The 15,650-nt window shown below is 43.9% G+C and overlaps 1 protein-coding gene across 4 annotated transcripts in view; it reads right to left on the bottom strand.

Moving 5' to 3' along the window:
- LOC126281679 (myogenesis-regulating glycosidase-like) overlaps positions 1-15,650 on the bottom strand; it is a 210,356-nt gene that overhangs the window by 52,247 nt on the left and 142,459 nt on the right. For all 4 annotated transcript variants that reach the window (XR_007551295.1, XM_049980844.1, XM_049980845.1 and 1 more), the window contains 2 exons: positions 10,843-10,953; positions 4,598-5,580 (listed from right to left, as the gene is read on the bottom strand). Coding sequence is in view for 3 of the 4 variants with exons in the window: in XM_049980844.1 (XP_049836801.1) it covers positions 4,598-5,580; positions 10,843-10,953 (1,094 nt within the window). In the remaining variant the exon portion in view is untranslated. The remainder of the gene's footprint in view (positions 1-4,597; positions 5,581-10,842; positions 10,954-15,650) is intronic.

The raw sequence follows: 15,650 nt of genomic DNA, 5'->3' as shown, positions 1-15,650 counted from the left end.
ATCGCAGCGAACTATTTTCTATATAAAGTGAACTATATTTCCCTTTTTGGCATCCTTGTGGCAACATATAGTTCACATAGTTCTCATATCGATGTAATAACCACTTGTAGCAATTTTCGCATGTACTCCACGCGGATCATTCTGAAGGAACTTAATGAAAATTTTTGTGCCAGAGATCCATGCCTTACCTACCTTAAATGAAGAGGATAATACATAAATCTTCATCAAATTTGAATCTGCATCTGCACACCCCGCAAACCACCGTATGGTGCCTGGCGGAGGGTACTGTTTACCACTGCTACACATTTCCATTCCTCTTCCACCCCTTGCACTGGCCCTAATTTCTCTTATCTACGTGGTTCTCACGCAAATGTTCGTTGGTGGCAGTAGAATGGTTCCGCAGGCAGATTCAAATTCTCTTTCTCCAGATGGTCTCATTAGTGATCTTGCTTGTCGTTAGAGCCTATTGGCCGGCCTCCAAATTGATTCGATATCTTCCATCCGACCTGCCACTGGTTACAAACACTGGAGTGGTACTCAACTTCCTAAAATTCTCCCTACAAGCCGAAGTCTCCTACGCTACTAGAGTCTTTACATGCTCGTTCCGTTTCATAGCGCTTTGTAACGATACGCCTAGATATTTAGTTAACATGACTGTGTCAAGCAGCACGCTACTAAATGCTATATTCGATCATTAGAGATTTGTTTTCCCTACCCGTCTGCATTAACTTAAACTTTTATACATTTAGAGCTAGCTGCCATTCATCGCACTAACTAAAAATTTGGTCCAAGTGATTTTTTATCTTCCAATAGGCACTCAACTTCGACACCTTCCCGTACACGATAGAATGACCAGAAAACTGACACAGATTGCTGCTCACCTTGTCTATTCGGCAGATCATTTACGTACAGTCGTGGACAAAAGCAGCGAGACCCCTCGCCTTTTCGTTATGCTGATTCGCACAGCTTTAGAGTCTGCTACACAGCATAACAGGAAAGGCGACGAAGTGCTACCAACATACTATGCACACGCGTGGAATTGAAAACCTTTCTGAACTTTCTCAGACTGTTTTCAATCATGTGTGATACTATATTAATGCTGATTAGCGTGTTAAACACAACACGTAAATATAAGATATGAACTGTACTAATAAAAATGAATTTCAGCTTTTCGAGATAACATAACTGTTTTAGTAAGACGAAGTACCCAAGATCGTTACCAATTAGCAAAATATTGTGTGCATTCGGCCGCGAAACGGTCTGTGTCAACGTTCAGACCAGTCATACTGGATTACCGTTGTTGACATACCATGAAAGCGTGCAAATTTAGCAATGCGTGAAGATTCATAACGAAATTCAGTTAAAAATCATTCAGTGCCACACTTAAGTCAATTCAGTTATTGACAGAAGCGGAAAAAGTAGGCAATAACAAGTATAAAATTTTACAAGAGTTTCATATTGACATCCACAGGGCGCCGATACAGAGTAAAGGTAGCAAGAATTTCTTAAAATTTCTTTACTGTTAGTCTATCTGCCTCCATCGAGATTAAAACCGAAAACAAACCAGACCTCCATTATAGTAACAAACACCTTTCACTACGCTAGCAGACAACCCAGGCAAACAACCCTCTATTATTATCCCAGACAGGAATAAGCCGAAAATTTCGCAATGAAAATGGCAAAATGATCTGCAGTTTCTGTTGCCTAGAGCTTTGTGGACTCAAAAAGATGAGTTTTCTACCTTTGTCACCGCTTATGTGACAATCATTAGGGATGTTTATCGAAATAACAAAATACTGTTACTAGAAAGTAAATTTGGTAGGATAATTCTGCATCACCACAGGAAATAAAGGGCTACATAGCTGCCAAACGTATTCTACAACTTTCGAATTCTCCATTAGACTCGTCACAGCCAGAAAACGTTCATTAGCCGAAGTGTTTCTTAAGCTAGCTAGCAATGGGAATGCTAGCACTTCTAAAACGCGGTGGCATTAATACTGGGATCTGAATTACCACGTGTACAGGATTTTATTTGCATTCCTGCAAACATGATTTGGATCGAAAGCTTAGCTACTATTAATATGCTGATGTATCGACTGCAACTAGAACATTTTGAATAAAGAGTAGGGGGAATTATTTATGCGGTCCTCATCTTCAGTAACGGTCGTAACTACACTCCTGGAAATTGAAATAAGAACACCGTGAATTCATTGTCCCAGAAAGGGGAAACTTTATTGACACATTCCTGGGGTCAGATACATCACATGATCACACTGACAGAACCACAGGCACACAGACACAGGCAACAGAGCATGCACAATGTCGGCACTAGTACAGTGTATATCCACCTTTCGCAGCAATGCAGGCTGCTATTCTCCCATGGAGACGATCGTAGAGATGCTGGATGTAGTCCTGTGGAACGGCTTGCCATGCCATTTCCTCCTGCCGCCTCAGTTGGACCAGCGTTCGTGCTGGACGTGCAGACCGCGTGAGACGACGCTTCATCCAGTCCCAAACATGCTCAATGGGGGACAGACCCGGAGATCTTGCTGGCCAGGGTAGTTGACTTACACCTTCTAGAGCACGTTGGGTGGCACGGGATACATGCGGACGTGCATTATCCTGTTGGAACAGCAAGTTCCCTTGCCGGTCTAGGAATGGTAGAACGATAGGTTCGATGACGGTTTGGATGTACCGTGCACTATTCAGTGTCCCCTCGACGATCACCAGAGGTGTACGGCCAGTGTAGGAGATCGCTCCCCACACCATGATGCCGGGTGTTGGCCCTGTGTGCCTCGGTCATTTGCAGTCCTGATTGTGGCGCTCACCTGCACGGCGCCAAACACGCACACGACCATTATTAGCACCAAGGCAGAAGTGACTCTCATCGCTGAAGACGACACGTCTCCATTCGTCCCTCCATTCACGCCTGTCGCGACACCACTGGAGGCGGGCTGCACGATGTTGGGGCGTGAGTGGAAGACAGCCTAACGGTGTGCGGGACCGTAGCCCAGCTTCATGGAGACGGTTGCGAATGATCCTCGCCGATACCCCAGGAGCAACAGTGTCCCTAATTTGGTGGGAAGTGGCGGTGCGGTCCCCTACGGCACTGCGTAGGATCCTACGGTCTTGGCGTGCATCCGTGCGTCGCTGCGGTCCGGTCCCAGGTCGACGGGCACGTGCACCTTTCGCCGACCACTGGCTACAACATCGATGTACTGTGGAGACCTCACGCCCCACGTGTTGAGCAATTCGGCGGTACGTCCACCCGGCCTCCCGCATGCCCACTATACGCCCTCGCTCAAAGTCCGTCAACTGCACATACGGTTCACGTCGACGCTGTCGCGGCATGCTACCAGTGTTAAAGACTGCGATGGAGCTCCGTATGCCACGGCAAACTGGCTGACACTGACGGCGGCGGTGCACAAATGCTGCGCAGCTAGCGCCATTCGACGGCCAACACCGCGACTCCTGGTGTGTCCGCTGTGCCGTGCGTGTGATAATTGCTTGTACAGCCCTCTCGCAGTGTCCGGAGCAAGTATGGTGGGTCTGACACACCGGTGTCAATGTGTTCTTTTTTCCATTTCCAGGAGTGTATTTTCGTTGTTAGAACTTCGTCACCTAACTCGGTAAAAACGGAACCCTACTAGCCTCACTTTCTTGACCTTCTATCTGTCTACCCAACCTTTAAAACGTGTCTACCTCGAGTACGGGTAGACATAATAAACGGAAATATATCACACTTCCTGCGGTATACGGTCCCTTGGTGGTGTAAAAAAAGTGGTTTCTTTCATTTATATCTTACATTTATGTGTTGTGTTTAACACACTAATCAGCATTAATATAATCTTACACATGACTGAAAACAGTCTGACAATGTTCAGATAGTTTTTCAATTTCACGCCTGTGCGTAGTATGTTGGTAGCACTTCGTCGCCTTGCCTGTTATGCTGTGTAGCAGACTTTAAAGCTGTGCGGATCAGCACAACTAAAAGGCGAGGGGTCTCGCTCGTTTTGTCCACGACTGTACATAGAAGATAACAGCAGTCCTCTAAGACTTCCCTGGGGCACTCCTGATGGCACCCCTGTCTCTCATGAACACTCGCCGTCGAGTACAACGTACTGTGATCTGCAACTTAAGAAGTCTGCCAGCCACTCATATACCTGGGAACTTACTACGTTAGCCAGTACCCTCGTTAACAGTTTGCACTGGGGCAATGTGCAAAATGATTTTCAGAAATCTAGGAATAAGAAATCAACCTTTTGCCTTTCATCCATGGTTTGCAGCATACAATTAGAGAGAAGGGTTATCTCCCGCAAGAGTGATGTTCTCTAAACTGTGCTGATTCATGGGCAGAAGCTCTGTCTCAAGGAAATTTATGATATTGGAACTGAGAACAACCCGTAGCGACAGATTTATAGTCGCACACTGCGGCAGATAAAATACTGTATAACATGCATGGCGAAAAAACAAGAAGTTTCATTGCCATACGTACCACCTTTATGACAGACTGAAAACATTTCACCAACCTCTGTAAAAGGTAAGACAGCAAGCCAGTAGGGCACAGAAACTAAAAGCTCACATCGGCGCTACTTACCCACAGCTGACTCGACCATTCGCCTGCAGTCGTAGCGTTGGTGAAGTCGATGATGCCGCCTCGGCCGTTCCACCAACTGGTGTAGGTGCTGCCCTCGGTGTTGGTGACGAACCAGCCCCTCTGCAGCGCCCTCGAGTAATGCGGTTCGCAGTCAGAGTTGATGAACGGGTGCACCCACAGCGTGACACGGAACCCTATCGAGTGCAGGTCGTCTACGAGCGCTCTGACATCAGGGAACTTGTTGGGGTCGAACGTGAGGCTGCCGTAACAAGTCTCCCACTTGTCATCTATCTCAATCTGGCTGTTGCTGAAGCCGTGCTCGACTATCTCGCTGGCGAACTGCCTCACTTTTGCATCGTTGATATCTTTCTTGTAACGCGCCCATGTAGACCATATGGGATGCGTGGTCATGCGCTCGTCTGGAATGTCTAAGGGTTTGTCGAAGTGTTCTTTGATGGCATTCTCGTGTGCTTCTCTCGCATTATCATAGTAGCAGAGAGTGTACTTCAAAAGAACTCCTGTCCGATTGACTGGGTAAGGTTGCTTGTTGTCCGCAGTGAAACATATTTGATCCTTTGATTTATTTGTGTTTTGTTCTATAAAAAGGGTCACATGAGGAGGAACATAGAGGTAACGGCCATCGGAGAAGAGCCAGTAACGCTCGGCCACGCCCATGTTGTCTTGCTGTTTGCTGACGTATGAGTAATTGCTGTACACGTTGTGCTCCGTGAACCAGCTCTGGTTGTACTGCTCGGGTCCTCCATAGATATGACTACTCGAATGATTGAAACAAGCGTGCAGAACCATTCCAGCACCCTCAGACGTCGTTTCTACTGTGGGGCAAAACGACGCTCCACGTCGGCGACGGTGAGTGCTTTTTGGCTCAAATAATGAGGGGCCATCTGAGATAAACACAGAGCGCAGTTTGGGAGAGCCCGTAGCGTTTCCAAGTGTAACGTAGCCAACTTCAACATTCTGGTCATCTGAAACATTAAGGCAGATACACACTCAGAATTTATTGCATTCAGTCACTTGACAATTGGCTGTTAAATCTGCAAGTTTCAGTATTAATTTTTACTATTTTACAGTTCTTACATGTGGGCATAATAGTCATTGGAGAGTTACTGCAAAGATACGAAATTACGAACGCTATAGTTATCTTTGAGCTCAGCCTATGAGATACCCTGGAAGTCAGTTTTCGCTGCCCACCCATACTGTATACTTGGAGCTTGCGTTTATGTAGATACCTGTCTTGCGTTTCCTTGCGTTGAGGAAGGAGGAGTTCCTGGTGTCAAATGCTGCCGAACATTCAGTTCTCATAGGATGAGATGGCCGCATGTATCTGGGTTGTGTGTAAGCAACGCACTCTTCCACAACGATGACTCTCACAAGTGCTTTTTGAGGCCGCTGTTTTCTACGCCTGGTACAAATTCTGCTTCCTGTCACTCAATCCAAATGGTAGTACAGGCAGCTTAGTTACCCTCTCCATTAATGATCCTTTGTAAATTTTTCACAAATGACATTCGACCATACTTAAGTGAATTTGCTTACACTACCGTTACATGTTCACCACATATTATTTGGACACGAGTAATGTCTATACAGTTGTGGCTTTCCCACTTTTGAGATCAGTCAAACGAATTTAGAATTATTCTCCTCGCCATACATTTTGTTGTTTAAGTGTACTTGCTCGATTTCTATTTAACTATTGTCGCGTGGTAATCTGATTCAACACGTGTTGCTTAGCTGTCTCTCTGACTTTCTAATGGCAGTTGATGTCAGCAACAGTACTAACCGTTCGAAAAGAATACTTCGTATTTCTTTCTTACTTCGTATTTCTTCTTAGAAATAACGTGTGTTCTGGAGCTGACGCTGTCTGCAGGAACGTTATAATTTTCCACAAATATATGCTTATTCGTATTTTGTTTATCATTACAACAAATAGGTAATACATTTTTATGGCAAAGAAAATGGCTATAAGTCACTTCGCTTAAACGCTGCGTGGGATACTAGATACGATTTCTCATGTTTACTTCATTTCAGTTCCTAAGCCTATTATGAACCGTTGTGCTCATAAAGCTTACGTGACTTTAACATTTTTGCGATTAAATAGTGTTGCTAAATGTAATTCATTGGCGGAAACTTCATATGTAAGAGAGCACAATTTTTTAAATCAGGTCATTTGAGAATATACTTTCATATGTAATCCCAACTCAAAACCTGGCAGTAACCTCACACACTGAAGGTCGAACATTATTTATGAGCAGTAGGAATGCACTTAGCGATGACGATGAACGAGATAATTTTACAGTAGGAAACTATAAACAAACTAATGGTATGTGCTACACCAATACATTGCAGTTTCCTGAATGCGACATTTAAAAAGAGATAATTACTAGATAGCCGTTTATCTAAGGAAAAAATGTAATATCTTCAACAAACACGTACTGACCTTACGTCTTATCTTAGAAGAAAGAATAAGGACAGCAAACCTACGTTTCTAGCATTTGTAGACTTAGAGAAAGCTTTTGACAATGTTGACTGGAATACTCTCTTTCAAATTCTATAGGTGGCTGGGGTAAAATACAGGGAGCGGAAGGCTATTTACAATTTGTACAGAAACCAGATGGCAGTTATAAGAGTCGAGGGACATGAAAGGGAAGCAGTGGTTGGGAAGGGAGTAAGACAGGGTTGTAGCCTCTCCCCGATGTTATTCAATCTGTATATTGAGCAAGCAGTAAAGGAAACAAAAGAAAATTTGGAGTAGGTATTAAAATCCATGGAGAAGAAATAAAAACTTTGAGGTTCGCCGATGACATTGTAATTCTGTCAGAGACAGCAAAGGACTTGGAAGAGCAGTTGAACGGAATGGACAGTGTCTTGAAAGGAGGATATAAGATGAACATCAACAAAAGCAAAACGAGGATATTGGAATGTAGTCGAATTAAGTACGGTGATGCTGAGGGAATTAGATTAGGAAATGAGACACTTAAAGTAGTAAATAAGTCTTGCTATTTGGGGAGCAAAATAACTGATGATGGTCGAAGTAGAGAGGATATAAAATGTAGACTGGCAATGGCAAGGAAAGCGTTTCTGAAGAAGAGAAATTTGTTAACATCAAGTATAGATGTAAGTGTCAGAAAGTCGTTTCTGAAAGTATTTGTATGGAGTATAGCCATGTATGGAAGTGAAACATGGACGATAAATAGTTTGGACAAGAAGAGAATAGAAGCTTTCGAAATGTGGTGCTACAGACGAATGCTGAAGATTAGATGGGTAGATCACATAACTAAAGGGCCGACCGCGGTGGTCTCGCGGTTCTAGGCGCGCAGTCCGGAACCGTGAGACTGCTACGGTCGCAGGTTAGAATCCTTCCTTGGGCATGGAAGTGTGTGTGATGTCCTTAGGTTAGTTAGGTTTAAGTAGTTCTAAGTTCTAGGGGACTAATGACCACAGCAGTTGAGTCCCATAGTGCTCAGAGCCATTTTGAACCACATAACTAATGAGGTATTGAATAGAATTGGGTAGAAGAGGAGCTTGTGGCACAACTTGACTAGAAGAAGGGAACGGTTGGTAGGACATGTTCTGAGGCATCAAGGGATCACCAGTTTAGTATTGGAGGGCAGCGTGGAGGGTGAAAATCGTAGAGGGAGGCCAAGAAATAAATATACTTCGCAGATTCAGAAGGATGTGGGTCGCAGTAAGTACTGTGAGATGAAGAAGCTTGCACAGGAAAGGGCAGCATGGAGAGCTGCATCAAACCAGTCTCAGGACAGAATACCACAACAACAACAATTTTAACTATTTTCAGTTACTAAATACAGCGACTCCACTTGTCGTGACTGTGAATAATGACGAAAAGTGAATATCTTTAACAACCATTACGGCTTTATAACGTACCAGGATCCGTGTGTGATTATACATCTAAATCTCTGTAGTCTGATACTGTGAAAATGTCCTCCTCTTTTAATTAGAGTTTTACTGAGATAACAATATAATGTAGCAAGTAATTAGAACGTAGACAGTTAGTTGGCATAGGTAAATCGGTTTACGCAGATGTCGAGTATATTATCCCAACTAAACAAGGAAGATACAATATGAGTTGATTAAAAAACATATGCTTTGTTTGGTTTTAATTATACACACACCAAATAAAGTTTTTCAGCACTCCGATTCCTAAAACTCCTGAAGACAGCCGTTGACTGTGGATATTGTGTCACAGACGTAGTCCCTTTAACTGTTCAGAATGCCACTACACCCGCCGAGAGATGTAAATAACCACGAATGAGAAGAGCCTATTAGATGGAGGGGGTGCAACAGCCGTTCAGCTCCAGTCACTCCACCGGGAAGGAGGTACACGGTTCGTGTTGACTGTAGTTCAACCATGCCTAAGCGGTCAATACTGCTGTTCGATCGCGTCCGCATTGTTACTTAAGTGTTCCGACGTCTCGAAGTGAACCAAAGCGATGTTTTTAGGACATGGAGGAGATACAGAGAGACAGGAGCTGTTGATGACATGCCTCGATCAGGCGCCCAAGTGCAGTCAATGACCGATACCTACGGATTATGGCTCGGAGGAAACCTGACAGCAACGCCACCATGTTGAATAATGCTTTTCGTGCAGCCACAGGACGTCGTGTTACGACTCAAACTGTGCGCAAAAGGCTGCATGAGGCACAAGTTCACTCCCGACGTCCATGGCGAGGACCATCTTTGCAAACACGACACCCTGCAGTGCGGTACAGATGCGCCCAACAACATGCCGAATGGACCGCTGAGGATTTGCATCACGTTCTCTTCACCGATAGGTGTCGCATATGCCTTCAACCAGACAATCATCGGAGACGTGTTTGGAAGCAACCGGTCAGACTGAACGCCTTAGACACACTGTCCAGCGATTGCAGCAACGTAGAGGTTCCTTGCTGTTTTGGGGTTTCATTATGTGGGTGCCGACGTACGCCGCTGGTGGTCATGGAAGGTGTCGCAACGGCTGTACGATGTTTGATAGTACGGCTGTACGATAGTGCAACCATATCGGCAGAATATTGGCGAGGCATTCGTCTTCATGGACGACAGTTCGCGCCCCCATCGTGCACATTTTGTTAATGACTTACTTCAGGATAACGACATCACTCGACTACAGTGGCCAGCATGTTCTCCAGACATGTACCCTATCGAACATGCTTGGGATAGACTGAAAAGGACTGTTCGTGGACAACGTGATCCACCAACCACTATGAGGAATCTACGCCGAATCGCCGTTGAGGAGTGGGGCAAACTGAACCAACAGTGCCTTGACGAGCTTGCGGATAGTATGCCACGACAAATACAGGCATGTGCCAATGCAAGAGGACGTGCTACTGGGTATTGGAGGTACCGGCGTGCACAGCAATCTAGACCACCACTTATGAAGATCTCGGTGTGTGGTGGTACAGCATGCAATGTGTGGTTTTCATGAGCAATAAAAAGGATGGAAATGATGCGTATTTGATCCCTATTCCAATTTTCTGTACAGGTTCCAGAACTCTCTGAACCGATGTGATGCAAAAAATTTTGTGATGTGTATATTTCAAATTTCACCACAGCTGTGGCACAGGGATGATGTCTCCATGTAGTGGATGTAGTTGCTGTTTACGGTAAGGTCTGCCTCACAATATGTGGGAAGCTTAGGCCAGTGCCGATTGAAACATGCATGGCGAAAATTAATTAGTTTCAGTGTGTTAGAAAAATGATTTAGTGCACTTGACCCAGTATATAGCTATTAGGCAGTTTCTGTTAATCTGTACCTCCACGTCAAATCGCTTGCCGGTGGTGCACCACAGGACGAATTTCAAAGCCATCTGTTTGGTAGAGTTTTCTCTATTTCTTGAGTGGTGTTAATGTATTGGAGTAAGGGTGGCATTGTCAGATTTGTTACTGCTCATGATGGACAGGTGTATTTGTACACTGTAAATTATCCTTTGTAGTTGAGTTTCCTACTTGAAAGCAATGGTTTAGGGTCCATAAAGTGCACTTGGCACCAAAAAATTATAACATCTTGCAACAACTTGAGCTTTTTGTCATATACCTTCCTAGTAATATTTATGAGTGAAGTGAATTTTTGTACTTAATTTTTCTAATCAAATAGTATGTCTTTATGATTTTCACCTAAACATAGAACCTACTCCCTGCATTGCACAACCACAATTATTTTCTCCAAAATTTTACTGTTTCTCATTTCTTCAGACGCTGGCCAGAGCACTCACCCTTTCTCGTAGTGATCACAAGTCGATTGCTATCCTCATCGAGTTGAGTCTGGAAGTCAGCGACTGCTGACGTCACCACCAACACCAACAGCAGCGTTGTCAGCCAGGCCACTGTAACACAGTGCGAGCAATGTCAGGTCTCTTCCCATAATATGACCCACTATACAGTACACAATGTTTGCTGGTGCCTAATATACACTCTGAAAAGCCTGTAAAAGTGTTGCTGGGCAGATTGTGCTGCTAAATAACTGTTGCAGGAGAGACTTCGTACATGGTGGCGTATCCCAGTTAATTGGCATTGAAGTTAGCCAATCAAGTTGTTGCACGTGTGAAGATTCAGGCGTCCCGCAAGATACTGCCAATGTCAGTTGCTCTCATAGCGCAGATGATAGTGCACAAGACTCCTTAGCCTTTGGCTCAGATTCGATCCTTACTATTTTCCCAAGTCCAATTTTGGTATCGCTCTCTTGTTCGGTTTTAGGAAATCAAAAGAAGAAAACGTTTGGCAACACCGTCTGGGTACGATCGCTTGAAAATGCCCTGATGGGCTAGTTAACTCGAAATCAGTGCAAGGTATAATATTTTTTTTCTTAATAATTATTTCTCGCCACAACCTACTTTGCGACATCCTTACAAGCTTTTCAGACTGTTCCTGACCACCCTGTATAGTAGTTCTCTAATTAACTTTTCTTGTGTATAATTTTTATGTGAATAAATATTTTAGATATGAGCCACAAGACACCTTATTGAGCCTCGTTGTAGACTCTGCATAAATTCTCTTAAAATAATGTTTAATTTTATACTCAATAGTAAAACGGAAAAGTTAGTATTTGACAAAAGAGGCCAGATCTTATGTTAATAAAAGAACAGTAACAATAATAATGCAAGCAAAGTAAGTAAATTAAGGAGTAACTGTTGCAGCAACAGATATCGTTGGAAATGTTTGGCTTTGACAGAGCAGCCTTGGTAAGTGTATGGCATATTTTGCCCCATATTTCAGCTGCATTCTCCAGTGGAAGAGCAAGCAAGACGTGGTCCACCACACTGGTAAATTCTGCAGTAGTAAATGCTTATCAGCGTCAGTGTGAAATTTATCTCCTTCCTTAGTACAGTCAAGGTAGCACTGTCAATTAGTTTCTCTGCACAATTGATGACAATCCCCTGACGTTCTTTTTGTGGTCGCTTAGCCGCAATGTGTTTATATTTAGCAGTCTGTCTGCACATAGGTGACAGCCACGCCCTTTTCGCTGGAGACCAGGTTATTAATTTAACCACGCCCACAAATTAGGGGAGGGGTCGACGCCAACTGCAGATGGAGTACGCAGAGTCCTCTTGAGGTTTCGTCATTTCCGTGTCGGTCGTAGTGGATGCACTGTCTTAGCTGGACAAAACTGGCAGGTGGCTGCGTTTCTGATGTGATGAAAGACCTCCGCAAAGATGGTACGGTTTGGATCTGTCAGCATCTCCACAGGTAGACAAGTGTGGCCAAAAGGCACGCTTTCCAGCTATGAAGATTGTAGAGTTTCTTAATGCTGCTGATCATCACATGGAGGTACCTGATGCCTGATTTTAGGTTTACCCAGCCTAGGAACATCTGGAAAATTTCCCGAGTTTTCAGGTGGGTTTTGTCATCCAGAAAGCGTGACGCTTCTGCAAGCCAACTTCATCCAACCTTCAGGCGTTCCTGATTACTGATTGATTTCCACCTTTATACCCTCTTCACCTCCACCAGCTCCCCACCCCTCCAAGAGCCGTCTCTGACCTAGGGCGGTGGTGAGTCCAGCGAAGTGCTTGGGTTCCATCCAATGCCCTCAGTAGCGGATCTCTGCCAGCGTTATGACAATACGTCCTTGTCTCCTCCAGGTCTTATTGCTGGAGATGATTTCTTTGCAGACTGCCACTCTGCTTTGATAATTCTCAGGGATGAGTCCCTATCCTTGGCCAGAGATGACCTAGGGTTCTGAAGAGGGTAGTCTACCTTTCATGCCTTGTCTGTGTGGGAAAATGTATGTGGGTCACGCTATCGGGACGGTACAGAAAAGACTCACAGCATAAACGCCTCAGATACGACAAAATCGATTGTGGAAGAACACTGCATCTCCCAAGGACATACCACGAATTACGACAACACCAAGTTAATGCACTAAGCCAAAATCTTCTGGGATTTTATTCAAAACGAAGCTATAGAGATCTACAGACTACGTAATGGACTAATAAACAAAAGAAGCAGCTGTCAACTAAGCACGACTTGGGACCCAGCCTTGAGAATGATCAATTTACAACGACAGTCTACATGAAAATCCACTCCTTCCACAAAAACTGAAAAAAAAGAAAGAGGTATTGTCACCATGCCAGCAGAGATACACATCTGACACCGGACGTAGCACTGCTGACAGCCCTGTGTCGCCCTTGTCGCCATCTTAAAGGGCCGGACCGAGGCTCAAATTCGGGACCTTTGCCTTTTGCGAGTATGTGGTCTACCGACTTTTTCTTGTTGATTTCATTTTGTTCGTTATTCTTCGTTCCATTCGTTCGGGGGGTAGGGGGCACACATATCACATGGCGCTTATTCAAGGTCATCGTTGATCCATCAACTCACTTTCTTTTATTGCAGAGGGTAGCTAACCCTCTGACCGAAGACGCTGAGGTATCGGGATGGCGGCAGACTGAGCTATCTCCAACCTTCCAAAATTTACAGAAGCTCTTCTGCGATCCTTGCAGAACTAGCACTCCTGGAAGAGAGGATATTGCAGAGACGTGGCTTAGCCACAGCCTGGACTCTGGTTTCGGGAAACATGTCCCTGTCTCTGGCTAACGGAATGTTTTCTACTACTAGCTGAAGTTTATTGGGGAACTCAATTAGCCTTTCTCCTCTCTCATTGCTTCTCCCAAACCCATATTCTCCTGTAACATTTTCTCCTACTCCTTCCCCTACAACTGCACTTAGTCTCCCCATGACTATCAGAATTTCATCTCCCTTTATGTAATGTATTACCCTTTCAGTATCCTCTGTCTTCATCTTCAGCTTGCGACGTCACCATGACACCTGACCTATCGTTGTCGTGTTGGTATGCTGTTGATTCTGATTAGAACAACCATATCACTGAACTGTACACAGTGACACACTCCTGCCCTACCTACCTATTCATAGCGATTCCTACTCCAATTATACCATTTTCTGCTACTCTATACTCATCTGACCAGAAATCCTTATCATCTTTCCATTTCACTTCCCTCACCCCTACGATATCTCGATTGAGCCTTTGCATTTCACTTTCCAGATTTTCTCATTTCCCTACCACATTCAACCTCCTGACATTCCACTCCCCGATTCATAGAACGTTATCCTTTTGTTGATTATTCAATCTTTTTCTAATGGTCACCTTCCCCGTAGCAGTCCGCTCCCGGAGATATGAATGGGGGCCTATTCCGGAATCTTTTACCAATGGAGAGGTCATCATGACACTTTTTAAATTACAGGCAAAATGTTCTATGGATACACGTTACGTGTCCTTAATGCAGTGGTTTCCATTGCCTTCTGCATCCTCATGCGGTTCATTATTGCTGATTCTTCCGCCTTGAATGACAATTTCATACCCCAAGGACAAGGGAGTGTCCTGAACCTCTATCCGCTCCTCCGCCCTCTTTTGACAAGGCCGTTGGCAGAATGAGGGTGGCTTCTTTCGCCGGAAGGCTTCGGCCGCGAATGCTGATTATTAATCTGAACCCGTGACCGAAGACATTTTGGTTACTAATCTAAGACGCTACCTCTAGACCAAGTTCTTTTTTTGTTTATTATCAGAGCGACTTGGTACTATCATGGAACTTCAGTAGACCATAGTGAAATGATCACGTAATATAAGCTGCAAATGGGAGAAAATATTAATTATGATAACGGAATAATAAATAAAAAGAGAAGGGAAAAAATCCGAGGGAGTGGCTGACAATCCACAACCAAGGTCTCATGATACGTATCATAAATTTTTTATATAATTTTTATATATTTTATTGATTTTTAAAAATTTTATTTGTGTAATATTATTTGCATTTGTTTTTTGTTTTTATATAAAATCTAAATCAGAAAGACAACGAAATCAGATTATATTCTAAGTAGAAAACTAAGAAAAATTCCAATTTGATTGCAACGATTATATACGCTCGTGTGTATATATATTTCGTCTGTACATATTTTATAATAGAACTGGAGCGATACGGAGTCAAAACACAAAACATAAAAGCAAGGAAACTGGGAGAGAACAAGCCGAACCAAACAGATGTGAACATACATACCAAAAGAAAACACCTATCATCAGAAAGATGAAATTAACCAATACCTTGCCGACGGAAAACAAGATTCAACACGTTGGAGAAGAGGTCTCGATATCAGGGAATTCGCGAGCGTGTCCAATTGGCCGTGATCATGTATTGCAAGAAGTTCATGTTATCTTACCCCTCGCCTTGTCGCCTTGTACAATATAATTAACGAAGTGTCCCAGCAACCGTTGAATAAAGAAAGAACCTGGGTGCAATATGACGTCCTTAGTGTATACATTCTCAGAAGATGGAGTAAGGAAGGCCAGTTGTTTCCTAATCGAAGACCAATTTGCCAGACGACAGTCACAAGTAAGGCTATGCCGTATCGTAGCTGTAGACGTACAACGACTAAATAAATCCGTGTCGCTAAGCACAATACGAGAAAATAGCTCGTTCGTTGGCACCAAGTTATTTACTACCTTATACCACGAGGACGTTATACGCATCGGCAAAATCGAAAGACATATTGAACCAAACTGTAGTCCAGCTTGTTT

The sequence above is a fragment of the Schistocerca gregaria genome, chromosome 7, assembly GCF_023897955.1.
Source record: "Schistocerca gregaria isolate iqSchGreg1 chromosome 7, iqSchGreg1.2, whole genome shotgun sequence".
Lineage (NCBI taxonomy): Eukaryota > Metazoa > Arthropoda > Insecta > Orthoptera > Acrididae > Schistocerca > Schistocerca gregaria.
This window is presented reverse-complemented; position numbering and strand designations above follow the sequence as displayed.